Consider the following 16,126-nt stretch of genomic DNA (forward strand, 5'->3'; position numbering starts at 1 on the left):
CCTCAACCGCATAATACTTTACGGTTACGAAAATGTTTGACTTTTCGGTTTATGAAAACAACATAAATCGTTCTCTTCTCCGCGCAGTGTCTTTGTCTTTTGATTTTTCACTCGGTTTCCATTATTATTCTCCACCGGTAGCTCGATGCCATCAGAGCCAGCAGCAGCAGCAGTTCAATGGCTCCTCGATAAACTGCAACGACGGAATGGAACCAGTCCCGGTGCTCGTTTCGAACCTCGTCGCACTTTCGCGAATAACTTGGACTCCCCTCGCCGTGAGAATTTACTAGAGTCAAATAAAGCATACTGTAAATCGTCCTCTGGGCAAATATCCTAGAGGGAGGAGGCGTGCTTGTTCTTCATGTGAAAACCATCCTTTTTCTTTCTGGCACTCGTTTAGACTATGCTATAGATCGTCTGGACGTCCCGGACGGGATCGGCTCCTTCCTGGAACGATTATCATCCCGGAAGTTGCGTTAACTCTTACGAAGTCAAGATTCACAGTCTGTCTTCCTGAACGGCGATAGATCGTCATCCGTCGCTTGACGGATATAAATTTAGCCAGGATGACCAAAGCGACGGATACCTTCTATGGCATTGCCGTCACGAAGCTTGACCTTTGACCTCTCTGCGTAAAGTCACGCACGTACAATTTCTTTCGAAAAAATAAACGTCTCGTGTAGGAAATGAAAATTTTTTGTCATAAAAAAAAAACGTGGAAGTCATTTTTCGAAATGAAAATGTCCAATTCAAAAATTTGCCCACTACTCATAAAAATGATACACAGGTACGAAATAATTGAATCTGAATGGTAACTTTCGTTTTAGAGAATGCCCCAAAGGTACTTTAAGGTACCGATGCCAACGTCCATGTATCGCGAATCATCTGCTGCTCTGAATTTGACCAATCGACTATGTCGGATTTGTTCGCGAAGAATCAATGAGTTCTCGGGACGAAGAAGTAAATGAACTTCCTGCAATCGAAGGATATAAATGAGCAAAATTTAATTCCATTGTCGAGGGAACGTTAACAGAAAGTAATTGTAAAATCGGCAAAAGACCTGAGCTTTGAGATGAGGTGTCCCGTCGTGGTGGGTGCACCCTACCGGCGATGCTGGTGCCAGGGAAGACCTGCAAACTGGAGAAGATAAGCAGTTAATCCATTACCGGTTAATTGAAGTGAATGTACCACCCTCCTTTTCCAACCCCTTTGCGAGGGATGCTGCGAGGTACTGGATGGCGACGGTTCCTCGCCATTCCCCAATACGCCGCCCAACCACCGCGTCCGTTCGGATCCGAAGCCACGTTTTACCTCCCCTATACCTGCTACAGTTTAGTGGGTAAATGCTAAAGCAGATTCGGGTTTGCGAACGCCGTGAGAGTGTGAGAGAGAGAGAGAGAGAGAGGCTGAAGGAGGAAGACGGAGAAAGGGATTGAAAGATCGCGATAGGGGATGTCAGAGTTAATTTATAAAACAAAGAGCAATTATAATTATTATCGTGATGGCAGTGAGGAGAGGCGCGTTGTCTGCCAATTAAAACTTTCCAACTCCTCGCCGTTCTCCTTGCGAATTATTCAGAGTTCACTTGAGTCGATATAACAGTGCTCTAGTTTACCGATATATCCCGATCCATTATCCCCAGCCAATTCAATTGATGGTTCGTCATTTTAATAATCGCCTGGCTTTCTCACTTTGAGGCTTACAGGGGACTAGCGCTTTTATTACAAAAGTATCGTTGCCGCCATTAGCAGTCGGAAGATAATCAGTCTTAAGCCACTCGGCTAAAAGCTACTATACAATTTTTGTTAATTATAAAATAACGTTTTCTCTCCTTCTACTTTGGTACTTTATTTCTTTTACAAACAACATTAAGGATACGTCGAGTCGTCGCGATTTTATTTCTTATCTCTTATACCCATCGTTTTACCCTGTTACCCGTTAAGTAATTCATCTTAAATTAAGTAATTAAATTTATATGAATTTTGCAAAGTGTAGTGTAAAAAATTTCGAAATTCAATTTGACATTTATACGTATATCGATTTTTGGGATTTTTATCAAAATTTTCTATACCAGACAGCTCAACAATCCCTATTACCAAATGCCTCTTGGTTGTTCTGAGAAATCGTATGGGACCATCCGTGAAATATCGTGAAATAGAAAAGTAAGCTCCACCCGAGTGCATTTTCGCGAGAGCTTACAGAATATTAAAGAACGTCCGTACGTGCCTCCTGGCTGACTTCCATTTACCGAGAGCGGCTTATTTCGTTTAACTGACGTCTCGGCTGGGCTTTGATGGGAATAATTAAAGCTTTGCAATTTCAAGACAGAACCATCGCCGGGAAGGTGTTCTTAATGATTGATGAAACGAGTGTTGCAAGTGCTCGTAGAGATTCTAACGTCTGTACCAGCCGCAGCAGCCATAGCGTCTTGATCGTATATCACTATACAGCATATGCACTGTACACTGTACACTATATAATACTGAAAGATTTGGTTTGGTAATGAAAAAAAAAAAAATAAAAAAATAATGCATCTTGCGAAACTTGATATTTTCCCTTAGACTTTTAATATTTCACGTACGATAGAAAAATCCAAAGCTCCATTCGCCGCAGTTTAATTGATCGCTAAAGCGAATATGAAATGAGTCTATAAATTTGAACGAGCTGCTTCCCATTCGATCATAACTTCTCCTTATACGGTACGAGGGGAAGCGAAGCTCTTGCATCTTTAAATCCCGATATTCTCACGCGTATTCAGCCCTATAACGAAGTCTTTCAAATTGATAGTCGCATACCCACATACGACTCCAAAGAGACTCTTTTCAAGGAGCAAAGGAGAAAGGGATGGAAATAAAGAAAAATATTTGTCGCGAAGACGTCCCACTTCTTTAGAATCAAAGTGCCGGTGGCTCTTTGGCGAGTCTGAGTAATTTGTCTGGACCAGCGCAAAACCTGGTTTCGCTAATCCATCCTGGGCGGGAAGCAATCCATAGTTTTCCAATCAGTCGGCTAGAGGGAAACCCATGCTCATTTTCCGGATGGTACGCGACTCGCCTATCTAAATCGAAAGCGGCCTGATCAACGATGCGCGGCTGACTTCGGATTTCCGCTTTAGCTCCTCTCACCCTTCCTGATCTCATCCATTGTCTTTTGGGTTATGAAAAATGACAGATTTTACAAAATCCTTTCGTCAGTCAATATCTGCCACTGTTTTACTTTGTTTATACCGGGCTCGATAAGAAGGCCCCTACCTTATTGGCTTCTCGTTTCCTCTACACCAACTTTAGGCTAAATCTTTTCATCTTGGGAGAAATTTTTTTTTATCTTTAAAATGCCTCTATACACCTTATCCGCATCCAGAGTGCACTTGAATCCATAACGAAACCTGGTGCATCGATATCCAAGTCTCTTGTTCAGCTTCCGAGGGATTCGCGGAGGCTGCATTAGTTCCACAATGGCGAACTTGCGGGCTTGTGCGGTCGGCCAGGTGGAGAACGTATCTATCTATGTATTATATTTACCAAGCAACGTATCCACCTTGCTGTCCTTCATTCTATCTCGTCTCGTACTCGCCTTTGGCAACCCAGGATCTACGATAGACGTAGGTAGCCTTATACGGAGTATTCAAAAATTGTGAATAAAGTCTGTTTGTACATAGAGTCCATATATGACTTTTTTTCTCGCTTGAACGTTTTGATTCTATGGTAGAGTGGTATATATTAAAAAAACATAAAAAAATTGCAAAATTTCAAATACATCGAAAAGTTCGTGAATTGTTATCTGTGAGAGGAATTGGAGAAAAACGTGAAATTTTTTTAATGTATTTGGATTTGTTGATGTATATACGGGTGTCGTACTTCGTTGACTTGTCAAAGTTGAGACGTTCGTTGGATATCGAAATGGAGACTTTGGTGCAAAAGGAGAGTTAGGGGATGGAGGGTTTTAAGAATTTTTCAAAGGGTTTCTGACTTTTTCGAAGTATATAGTATAGTGTGCTTAGACTTTTTGAAAATATTAATGCCGTATTAGATAGGGCTTGCGAAGTCTGCGAAATTCGCAAGATCTCCAAGATACCCGTTACGACGTACGCCTGGAGCGTTTGCTTGCGAATATTTTGCCAAGCTTTTTTTTCTTTATCTATCTATCGATGTTCCAGGGGTATTTTCTGTAACGTGTACGTGGCTGCTTCTCTCCTGTGGTTCTTTTTTCTTCTCGTACTTGTTATCATGCAAATTAATCCCACCCGTCAAAGCCCTTCTACGGGCGTATCGCACTCTAGTGGCTGTACCAAACTACAGAGGTACATCTTGTAGATTTTACGTGGAAGAAAAAATGGATCGTTTAACGTACTAAATCGACCACTTATCTCGTTATAAATTGCCTAATAAATATCATTAATGTTTCACGAGACGATTTCCTTTTAGTCTCAACAGACTCATCTAGACATAAGCTAAATCTTTCTCTGCTCTTTATTAATGTCACAGGGAGAAAAAACGGCGTTTCTCTGTATACCGTGAAACACCCCAGTCCGTCGTAACGATCCGGAAATATTTTAATTTTTGCATTAAGTATAAATAATAATGTTCGTCGGTATGTAAAGCATTGACCATGACCTTCATGTGCCTTCGCACTATTCGTGAATCGAATACTCAGACTTAGTACTTTTTTCTAGTGAAAAACTAAAATTTCATTTTTCACTCCACGCTTGCCCAGACATTTTGTCTCTCGGACGATTTCTCATCCGATGAATTAAATTTCCCAGAACCCACTGCTGCCATGGAAAAGTCGATAAGAAGCATGGTTCAAAGGAAGGCAGTGGTTGACGGATAAAAATCGCAATTAATTACGTGAGAACCATATATAGCGGTTGGATAAAGGAGGGGGGACGGGTGCAGTAGCTTGGCTAGCATAAATTACAAGGGATGCTGGGATACACGGCAATTTAAGCGGGCTTAATTGGTATCCGATAAAAAATGCAATCCCTATCCGAAGCAAAGAACGGCAGACGTGCATAGGGTATGAAAAAGCATGGATTTCCTTATTGCTTCGATTTTCCTTGAAATCTCATTTATCTTTTTATGTTATTCCGACTTAATTTTTTTATCGGACTATTTTTTTTTTCCTTACCTCCCCCAAGCAGGTACTCCCGATCGGCCTGGACCCGTTTCAGGAGGCGCGTATCCCATTGTCAGAGTGGGGATGTAGGTCTGTTGGAAAAACTTGAGCGATAAACAATCCTGGCGATAAGCTGTCCGCGAAAGGGAAGGCGGCATAGTACGGCGTCGGCTTCGGCGTTAGTCTCTAGGTTGGCCAGGCAGAAAGCAACAGCCCACGTCAATCGTTATAAATGGCAATGGTTTCTGCCAAGATTCCTTGTGCGAGTTTCGCGTACTCTTAGATAAATAAAATCCAGAATGGCCAGTTCCAGCGAATGCCGTCACACATTCCGCTCGTAAAGCTGAATTATGTGTAAAGCAGGACCCAACCCCCGCTGCCCCCAGTGCGCAATAGTAAAAAAAAGAAAAAAAAATCGCCCGGCGTCAAAGGGGGTATTTCGATTCGTCAAGAAATACGATCGTCGATCGAACGATCATTGGCCTTCCTAGGGATTTATCGGCGTGAGAATTTTTTCAAATAAATCCCTATACAGGGGATGGAAGGGCTGGCAGAGAAAAAGCCCCTATCTGACAAATGGAAAATGTATTAGGCACAGCGATCCGCGCGTGATACACTTTTCACTCGATTCCTCGTTCCCTCGTTTATCCGTTATTTCACTTCCACCTCTTTTCCCTCCTACAATATTCCCTTATTTGGCATATTTTCTCCCCGGATCTCTGGCCCTTGATCTGCGGGTTTAAATTTCTCTCCTCCATCGGTCCCTAGTCCACTGCCCTCCTAAATGCCTTGAAACGCTTTATTTTCCTCGAGATTATTCCGCAGGACGATAAATCATCCAAAGGTAGCGGGAGCCTTGCGAGGACACGCATTTGGCATGGGACACCAGTCGTGACGCAAATCCGCATAAGGGATGTTTTTACTTTTGGAACAGAAAACAGGCTGTTCTCATACCTCCTTTAACGTCCCTTTATTCACTTGGTTACGTCCTACCAGCCGTTTCGTCCCGTTACCTTCCCTCTGCCATCAATTCCTTCGATTCGAATTGATCCTGCATTTGGGACGATGGAGATTGGTTCGTTTTGTGGTGGCAAGATTGCCGCACGTATGACACCCCTAACGATTAATCGACTCCGATTGGCAGCCAGGGTTGCACGTTCGACTCAAGGGCTATTCGCGGATTGAGAGTCCTCTCTTCAGGACGTAAACGTAAACAGGGAATGTTAACGGGTGCAGGTCGGCCAAGGAGGTTCTCGTAAAATTTACGAGCGGTTTCGTGGATCCTAGCTTAAAGTTGCACTATCCAAGCGCGCAATTTAAGGGTGTCGGCTATTAAATCTTTTTTCTCTTTCGCTACAGGGTCATCAAATGTAAAACGACTTGGCGCTACCTATATAAAGTGGTAACTAGAGATTTCCTTGGTAAGGTGTGGCTATTCATTGAATAATAATAATAATATCATAAAATGGATATAATAATAATACGATAAAGGGGATATTTCTTAAGTAGTCGGAGATTTGAATTTGTCATTAAGGTCATTTCAAAGGACAGAACTTTTGCTCGTTAGGTATTCCGAGCGCGGCTCTTCTTTTTATCTTTCGGATGAAAGCGAGTTAGCGAGTCATTGTTCCATTTGCAGTATACTACCGGTGTGTACAGTTTGGTGCTTTTATGCGAACACGGATAAACAGCTACTGTTCGTTTAATAACTCTATTGTGAATTGAGAATTGTCAATGAGAATATTTGAGGTTGGTAAATATACATAATCTGATTGCGAGTTCTGTGCGAACGGGAGAAATGTTACTGTGGTACAGCTATAGCGGGTTATGGTATAATATTATATAGTACAAGTACATTGTAGTATAGAGCAGAGTAGCGTAGCAATTTAACCGGGAAATATCGTTGCTTTGGTAGAGTTTCCCATTCCGAAGATCTCTTCTTCCAGAATTCTCTTAGGATTCCAGGACTCGTTCCCCGTCTCGGTGAGCGTCGCTATTTCTTCATTCTTCTTCTGTATATTCCCCGTCCTCACCTTCTTTTGAAAACGCGGAGAATTGAGCGAATAGCAGGAGAAAAACAAATTTCTAATAAAAAGACTACCCTAAATAATTACATCTCGCCGCCGCTGCTGGAAGCCGCCCAATGCATCTTCGTTTCCTTGCCAACCACCCCCCTCCGCCCCTCTAAGCCACCTTATCACCTTTTTCTTTCCTGCACGCTGTTTTCAAACCCTGGGCAGAATTTTTACTGATTTTCAACGCGTTGTCTTCCGCAGGATCATTCAGCCTGGAAGCCGCTAGTCTGATTTGACAGCTGTCAAATTTTGTTGTGTATATTATTTTTATTTACCTTTTTCGATATTCACAGTAAAGGGCAGATATATTAGTGATTCCGAAAGCCGACGGAGTTACAGGGGATCGAGATAAGAGATCCTCGATGAAATTGTTGTAGAAGAATGAAGTATCTGCTACCACAATAGAGAACTGTAGGAAAGTAGGCTCTGTCGTAAAAACAGCTGATCCATTATTCATTTCCGTACGTAACGGAGTCTTTTTTTTCTTCTTTTTTACATTTTTCGCAGTAGGTGCGCCAAACGATAGACACGGGAGCGACGGATGAGAAGTGCAAAGGGGATATAGGAAGGTACGGGAAGAAGAGCAAAACAGAGAGAGAGAGAGAGATAGAGAGAGAGAGAGAGGGAGTGATAGTAAAGAGGTACATGAGAGATGAATTTTGGAAAGTGAATTTTAGTACACAGAAGAAGGACCGGTACCAGGAATATTCTATCGGTACGTGATAGCGGCCGTATAATAGATTCCTTTCTTATCCCGTAGGGCTGTAACGGCAGCATCCCTATATCCTATCTGATGGGACACGGATATACACTCACCGTTCGTCTCTGCGTTGTGTTTACGACGGGACCAGCTTTAACAATCCCCCGGTCCCACCCTGTCCCTCCGCGTAGCACCATTCTCAATCTCGGTCCAGACATCCGCCGAGAGTTAGAAGGACACAGAGAGAAAGAAATTCAAAGACCAAGAAGTCAATGAGGAAATTTCCTCATCCTGGGAATCTTTTTCTAATTTGAGTCTCGGAATCGAAACATCCCCTCACCACGCTCCCCGATTCTTCCAACCTCCTATGAAACACTTCTACGGGATGTTCAACCCCACTTTTCTAGCTTCTCCTGATCCTTCCAAGAGATACCTATGATGATCAGGTGGACCGTCACGGTGTCTGACTGAATCAGGGTATCATCACTAAAACGGACATGGCTAAGCAACTAGACAGACAGAGGGATGAAATGACGGGTGACATAACATTTCTGTGTATCCTGGTCCACTCAAGGGATTAGGCCGTCAACCCTATGTGGGTACTGGGCCGGTGGTACATGTGTACCAAGTAGTAATTAGGTCGGGCATATGTTTTGTCTTGTACCTCTATATGAGGTCTGTCTCAATTATCTCTGTCGCCTGGCAGGCTCACCGTCTTAGTGTAAAATTTGCTCGGGCTTCTCATCAGTGACCATCAACCCTTGACACGTAACATCCCTTTCCCATTTTTTTTCGTGTTCGAAATTTTCGTCCCGTGTATTGAAAAGCTTTCGAAAAATCGTTCGGTGTGAAGTCGGTAAGGAGGGCTGGGAGTTGGGGACACTTGGTAACATTAAGCGAGGATCCCATTTCCAATGGCATTTCTGTAGACTCGTTCTCTTTCTCTTCGTTCTCTCTCTCTCTCTCTCTCTCTCTCTCTCTCCTGGAAGGCTCGTTCTGTCGGCTTGTTGGGTGGCTGAGTGGGTGGCTGGCTGACTGCACGGCTGACTCTCTCCCTTATTCGGCTCGTTCCCTCGATTAATCCTGGAAGGCTCGTTCTGTCCATTTCCAATGGCATTTCTGTAGACTCGTTCTCTTTCTCTTCGTTCTCTCTCTCTCTCTCTCTCTCTCTCTCTCCTGGAAGGCTCGTTCTGTCGGCTTGTTGGGTGGCTGAGTGGGTGGCTGGCTGACTGCACGGCTGACTCTCTCCCTTATTCGGCTCGTTCCCTCGATTAACGTAAGTGCCAGGATTATCTCGGCGGAGCAGAGCCCGTTAAGCGTACGTATGCATATCGCGGTACTGTCTCGGGACACGTAAGTGCACCCCCGAGTAGGTAATAACGTGAATTCATTCGCGGGACGGGTTGCGCAGGGGTTGCACCAGGAAGGCGAGTTACATGCGTACCAGTAACCGAACGATGCAATATGCAAGAATAACAGTGCACTCGTCCTGAGAGATACGTGACGTCTTATCGCTTTTTGCAAGCTCTCACTGTCTCTCCGCTTCTCTCCGGGGACGTCTCGACGAGTAAGCTGGCAGGATTCAAAGGGTGCAGGGGGATGATGGATTTCGTGCTTTTGCAACAGGACTAGCTATGTCCATTCCTCTCAAGAATTCCCTAGAAATCGAAAAAAAAAAAAAAAATTCGAAACCTTTCAAGGTCCTCCCGATACCACCCTCGTAACATCCTACGGATAGTTCACTCTTAATCATCTGGATCCAGAAGACAGGGAGTATATACTCTCTTGTGACGATTCCCAAGAAAACTGCCTGTAATCCTTGCCCTAAGCTCTCCTTTCTGAACTTGACTCATCGCGCAAGGAATTCCTGTGACGCTCGGCAGATATATTCGGATTCCGAAAGCTTCAATGTCTTATCGCTAAATATTCAGATAAGGCACCGCCGTGGGAGTTCGAAGAGACGCTCATAGTCTCGCGAGTCAAACGACGCAATTATGTATTTCCAAGGGCTGTTTTGTACCCCATTCAGTTTCAATAGGACGAGACTGACTTTTAGATATATTACTATACGCCAGTCTGGCTCGACGTCGAATGGCAAAAGTCAAATATCGCGAGGCAATGTATCCCGCAGATACGAGCTTAGAGCCCGAACCATAGAGAGCCGTCTAACGTATAAATAAGAGAGTTGGCCGAAACAATATGAGTCCTTAATGGAGTAACTCTCTTGCGCGCCGCTGGAAGGCCGACTCGTAAATATATCAAGAAAGCGCTCTGACGTTTATGCGAGTTCCCTAAGGAATTATAATTAAATCACTACGAAATGACTTCCAGAGCTTGGTCGGCTCCCTTGGGTTCACCGTGAAGACCATGTGTTACGCACGGGACTATACCAACCGTATTACACTCCGGTCACACACGTTGTGCTAACCTTTTGACATTTCCCACAAGTATATACCAGACCGCAATTTTTCCACTGGACCTGACCCTCGTGATTCTTTTTCAAATGTGCACACATCGCCTATTCTACAGGGCGTTAATGGATATCGGGGACGCGGTTCCTTTCATCCTAGAGAAATTCCTGGTAGCAACAAGTTTACCACTGGGAGCAGCACTCGGGCCAATGGTAATTGTTATGCCTATTTGCGGAAGCCACAAAGGATCAACCGGAAGCATAGTTAACGTGAGTGATTTCCATGAGATTGGATATGCAATAGTGAAATTCCGCGAAAATATCTAATCTATTTGCGATGAAGGGTGCATATTTCCGTAATGTCCTGGATATGCAGTCTTGTCGTTAGGGCGATAGGTAAGGACGTTCGAATTCGGAGGTTGCGGGCATCGGGAACGTCTAGAAGCCAAAAGGGAAGGAGGACGGGACCACCCTGCATTGGTTGCTGCTCTAACACGTATAGGGGGTATACGGTACAAGCGCAAAGGGTAGCCTGTGGCCATTTATTATCCCTATTATCCCGCCTCTGACCTCACTCTCTCCCGAGGGATGGTTACAACACCTACCCTCCTCCCCTTTCGCTTTTGCTTTTCATCCCCCCTCCTGATACCCTCCCAGCCAATGACGCGACGCCGCTTTGATATCAAGATCGTATCGATACCCTATGTCTCGTTCGATCGTGTTTTATTGTCCAGTTATCGCTGAAGTATGTCCACCCTTATGTACAAACTGCTACCACTTACGTTAGTTTCGGCAAGCTTAATATTTATCGAAGACTTCACTTCTACACGGAGGTTACTGAGCTCGTAAGATCGCTTTATTATTTTTCTTTTACACTCGACTATTATTGGACTCGTCGGACGAGCTTGTTTTTACGGATAATTATTCTTTTTCTCAGTCGACATCCAGCTTTCTAAATGATCCGGAAAATCCGAAGAGATCGTCACCGCTTATGGCTGGTCCAGGTCGACGGGACTCGTCCACGTGTACGTTCTGTTGCTCGATGAACCAGGGTCGCCATTCCTCCAATTTTTCGCGCCACATATCTGCGTGGAGAGTAACGTAGTATAATGCGGTACCATGCGTATAGGTTAAGTTGAAGTGTGTGTCATGGGAAATGCTCGGCTGATTTAGTTTGCTCACCTGAAAGTTTGTCCATGGATGGCTGCTCGCCACCGTAGTCCTTCGGAAGTACAGATCGAGGTACGAATTCGTACAGGGAGTCAAGTCCCGAGGAATGAACGTGCACCTAAGGATTCCATCTAGTTACGTAAAAAGACTATGTTGGATGTCGAGAGAACGTTTCTACTTACCCTTGAGGAAAGTTTTGGCTTTATGGTCGACTTGATTAGGGTGACTATACGATCGGCGAATGACGGTGCATTGATAAAGTGAATTCCCTTGATTCTTGCTCCGTATGCTTTCTATGAAAACAATTTTTTTTACTTTATAAGGATAACATATTCGGAAATTGATAAAATGGGAGATACCTTGTGTATGGTGAAAACGATATGGGATACGGGCTATCGCATCGAATCATTCAGCCCTTGACAGACTTCTATTTTACCCTCGAATAAGGGTTTCTCAGTCGTGAATAATATTTCGGGTAAATTGTGATCGGTATATTGAATTTCTTTAACGGTCTATTAAGCTCTACTGTTGTTTGAAAATTCGTGGAAGAGAGACGTGGGAACTCGGGGCAATAGTATATTGTGGCTCGGTAGTTCAGGAGACCCCAAGTCTTTGACGTGCTCGTGAATGAAGGGAGGCAAAATAAAGGTGCAATTTCGATAAAACAATTTTACGGGCTCCCCTTAGATGAATTTGCGTTTGAAGTTGAATTTTGTCGAAACATATGAAAATTAGGAAATACTATATCAACTGTATAATTTAATATTGTTAAAACTGTTCAGTCGTGTATAGACTTTTTGAGAATCAAAGTGAAAAAGAATTTATACGGTTTTTTTACAATGACTTTTTTTTGCGTCCACTAATTCTAATATCTATGAAAAAGCTTAAAGTATTTGCAGCGCTAAGGTGGGCTTTTGTCGATGTCAAAGCGGGGTCCTTAATATTCTCGAGCATACAAAGAAGCTGTACAGTCGTGAAATGATTTCACGTTTTTTGTTTATTAAACTCTATGATGTATAAAATATGCCGAATATGGAATTTGTACATAATTTTCAAATTTTCCTTATTTTTTAGTACGAATCGTTGATGACGGTATAGTACAGCTGACGATATACAGCGTTGCCAGTTTTTCCTGCCGAGGAAATCACGAAGATTTTAATACGCTACTGATTTTATCCTCGCGTTTTTTGATAATACTTTCTTTTGTGAAAATTTTCTTCGATTTCAATTTTTCAAACGCAATACCTAATCTTTGAAATCCGCTGAGTTCATTGTATACTTTATATTTGAGATCTCAGGAAGATTAACATGAGAAATCTGTAATTGAAAAGCGGACGGGAGCTTTTTTCATGTAGATCTGTACTAATTTATTTATTTAAAAAAATTTTTATTAAAAGTTCCGTAACCGAGCTTTAAATTTTTTATCACGACACTACGCGATGAAATTATAGCCTAGCGAAAAATGATTAATTTCTGAAAGCTATTGTCTCAAGCTCGGGAATACCTTAAATGCTCGTACCTTAATTGGAGCTTTTCTCTTTACTGCAAACATAAGCTCCGTACTTACCGTAGCAGCCACTTCGCATTTTTTAAGAATAGTCGGCGTGAGCTTAGTCAGATGACCCAGTCGCATAGCCGAAAGGTCATAAATGTAAATGTCCCCTAAACTACGACATTCGGACACGCGGATATCGCCGATCATAAACGTGTACCTGCGAACGTAAAACCATACCCCATAGAGTGTCATTTGAAAAAACCCTAAGAAACACAAAAGACGCCAATAATGAAAATACTATAAACAAAAGACTGTATAACAGAGACAAAATTTTGAAAATTAGAAAAATTAACTCAAAATTGCGTAAAATCATACTTGAAAAAGTTCCAGGGAATAAACTTGGCAGCGTCATCGTCGATAGCTCGTAGAATCGATACTCGATATTTTTCTGTAGTCAATTTCGGTAGGCAGACCCATTGGCTGAAAGACAAAAAAATGTCTCTTTCCCATAGTCTCTCTATTGCTGTCCCACGCTACGTATACATATATAATATACGTAATATAAATATACTGGTAGATGAAAGCTTTCTAAGCACGTTCCCTCCTACAGTAAAGTAAATTTCCTTAGTGCGTTCTCGTGCTACGTACAGAACATCCTGGAGTGTGGTGATTGCAGGACTCAGTGGATCTCGCTCTGCAAAAAGCTCCGGTACAAGACGTCTCACTGTGTAATACATATCCAGTTTTTGCTTTGCTTGCTCCAGACTCAATTTTGCGCCTATCAGGAAGTACTGTAGTCGGGCTTCCGGTACATCTAGGAAATACGTATACACGATATTAGGACAGTCAACCGATAGTCAAGAGAATGGGCATCTGTGACAGATAGAGAAAAGCTAACGAGGAGGGGTCGGTGGTGAAAGGAAGAGGGAAGCAACCGAATAGAGGAAATTCATAGATCCTCAGGGTCAATAGCGTAACTGGCGGAGCTTCAGTTTCGTAGAAGAAGGTTTCGCCATTATTGCCTACTCGAGATCGCAATTTGCACCTCCGGGAATCATCCGAGGGATGGCAAATATTTGAACGGACGTTGTCAAAAGGTTATTCAACAGCCCTTGGGAAACTTTAGTGAACTTTCTTCGGTCTGCTCGGTGTATTATACGTGCGTATCTTTCTGTTCTTGTTTTTCAGTTCTTGTCGGATTTTACAATTTCTTTTTCTTCACTCCTCATCGACGGTCTCTTATTCGAATCGAACGGTTAAGGGTCACTTGCTTCTTTAGTAATTATCTTGCTGCGTGTCGATTCAAGTCGCTGTGCTGTTTCATGTTTTATTGTGTAATGGAGTAACAGATTGGAGACAGCCCTGATTCTGTTAGATGACTGGGTGACTGAGGGACTAATGGAATAGAAGGCTGTCGAGCACCTTGAAAATTCAAAGGGTTGCCAAGTTCAGTATTCCACTTGAGAGCCAACATTCAGAACGATACAGAAAGGGTTTTCACCAAGGGGTTGTAATCACTTGCCTTCGTACAATGACCGTTACCTTTTATCCGCAACCCTCATACTAACCCTTCACCTTTGCCCCAACCAGCGTTATTCAAAATTCAGATCAGGGAAATCAGCCCTCATTGAAAATCCAAAGATCCGCTATATCGGATAAACATTACGTGGACGATTTCTTGGGATACTTTTATGGTCCATCCCTCGTTACGTAATTACTACATTGAATCGAAGAAAATAGAGTATAGAAGGAAAAAAAAAGGATAATAGATAAACGTGAAACCTTGAGGTAGGTGCGGCTGCAACCTCAGCCAATCTTGAAGTCTCTCACGAAGATCCACTAGCAGTTTTTCATTTCCGCCTAAAGCACTGCAAACTTCCTCGATGCTGCACGTTTCCAGTAGCTTCGACATTCTTTCCCGAATCCCTTCGCTTCCTTCTTTATTTTCGTTACTTCTCAGATACTTCCACACTATGGCAATGCTTTACTGGCTATCTTGGAATCAGCCAGAAATCATCGTTACCCGCGTTCTCAAAGTATTGACAGTTTTTTTTTTCTTCTTTCGAATGAATTTATATTATTTTTGAAACGTCCCGGCGCAGACGTCCGACGGAGACTGAACTTGTAAAATGCCCGGCCAGTCAGTTTGAGTAATAGCGGTACTGGTTTTGCGCAACGCACTCCTTGGCCACAGCAAGTAAAAGAATACTTGAGCGTTATGCTCGGTGCGTGAGTGTAATTTTAATCTCGGCTTTGCAAGGCGAACGCGTCAATTTAGGCGAATCGTGTCGTTTCGTGCCGGCGAAGTGCGCGAGCCTATCTGAATATGAATTATCGATAATTTCTTCTCCGACGAGTTTAGTGGCGCTTTTGAATTAAATTATTTTATTATACGTTTCGCACAACGGTCGTTCGGACAATCAAATTTCAGAAGCATAGAGGGACGACTAGTGTGCGGTATATCTATGTTCATCTTAATGGTATGTTTGTTGAATTTTTTTTTTAGTAATTGCATTACGTCAGTTGGTGCCGAGCTTTTTTTTTATAATTTAATATCCCATTACTCCGTTAGCTCGTTGCGACCTTGGATACCAGCGAAATTCAAATGTCGAATAAGAGATTCTTGTTTTTCACGATCCGAAGGACTGATTGAGAGATGTTTTCGGCAGGCACAGACAACCAGGCGCGTTATCCTTTGAAACGGAAACTGGCTTCTTTGGTTTAGCCATGAAAATAATGCATTATTATGCTCGACGTGCCTGCATGTCAGAGAGGAAGGTCAGTTGTGAGAACGTGCTTGACTATAGTCGTATATATATTTACCTACCTGTCAGATTGCTACTTGTTGAAATAATAAAAACACAAGAAGCACGTGTTCGTATTTTGACGTACGTCAAAGCTTAAAGAAAATTTGATGTTGAGTAACTGATATGTCAAAAAAATATATTGCTTCTTTATTTATGGGTATAGAGAACAGGAAAGAATCGATTAGAAGATGTTTCAAGGTCGGGATGAAATTTTAATTTAATTTTTTACAAATTTATATATATCCTTATAAAATGGGTATGCAGATGGTACTGTCAGCTGCACGTCACGACTCGTGGTTTTCATTGCATTTTATGTAAAAACTATGCTAATAGATATCCCATAGAAAAATCCAT

The 16,126-nt window shown here is 42.6% G+C and overlaps 1 protein-coding gene across 1 annotated transcript; it reads right to left on the minus strand.

The window, feature by feature from the left end:
- Positions 1 to 11,134: 11,134 nt before the first annotated feature.
- Positions 11,135 to 15,145, minus strand: LOC107269660 (retinol-binding protein pinta). Its single transcript, XM_015743770.2, has 7 exons — positions 14,748 to 15,145; positions 13,614 to 13,779; positions 13,341 to 13,445; positions 13,038 to 13,182; positions 11,653 to 11,763; positions 11,483 to 11,588; positions 11,135 to 11,385 (listed from the first exon to the last, which is right to left on the minus strand). Exons 1-7 carry the CDS (start codon positions 14,875 to 14,877, stop codon positions 11,234 to 11,236), a joined length of 915 nt encoding a protein of 304 aa, XP_015599256.1. The 5' UTR covers positions 14,878 to 15,145; the 3' UTR covers positions 11,135 to 11,233.
- Positions 15,146 to 16,126: the final 981 nt, after the last annotated feature.

Source organism: Cephus cinctus, unplaced genomic scaffold, assembly GCF_000341935.2.
Source record: "Cephus cinctus unplaced genomic scaffold, Ccin1 Ccin1_scaffold0689, whole genome shotgun sequence".
NCBI lineage: Eukaryota > Metazoa > Arthropoda > Insecta > Hymenoptera > Cephidae > Cephus > Cephus cinctus.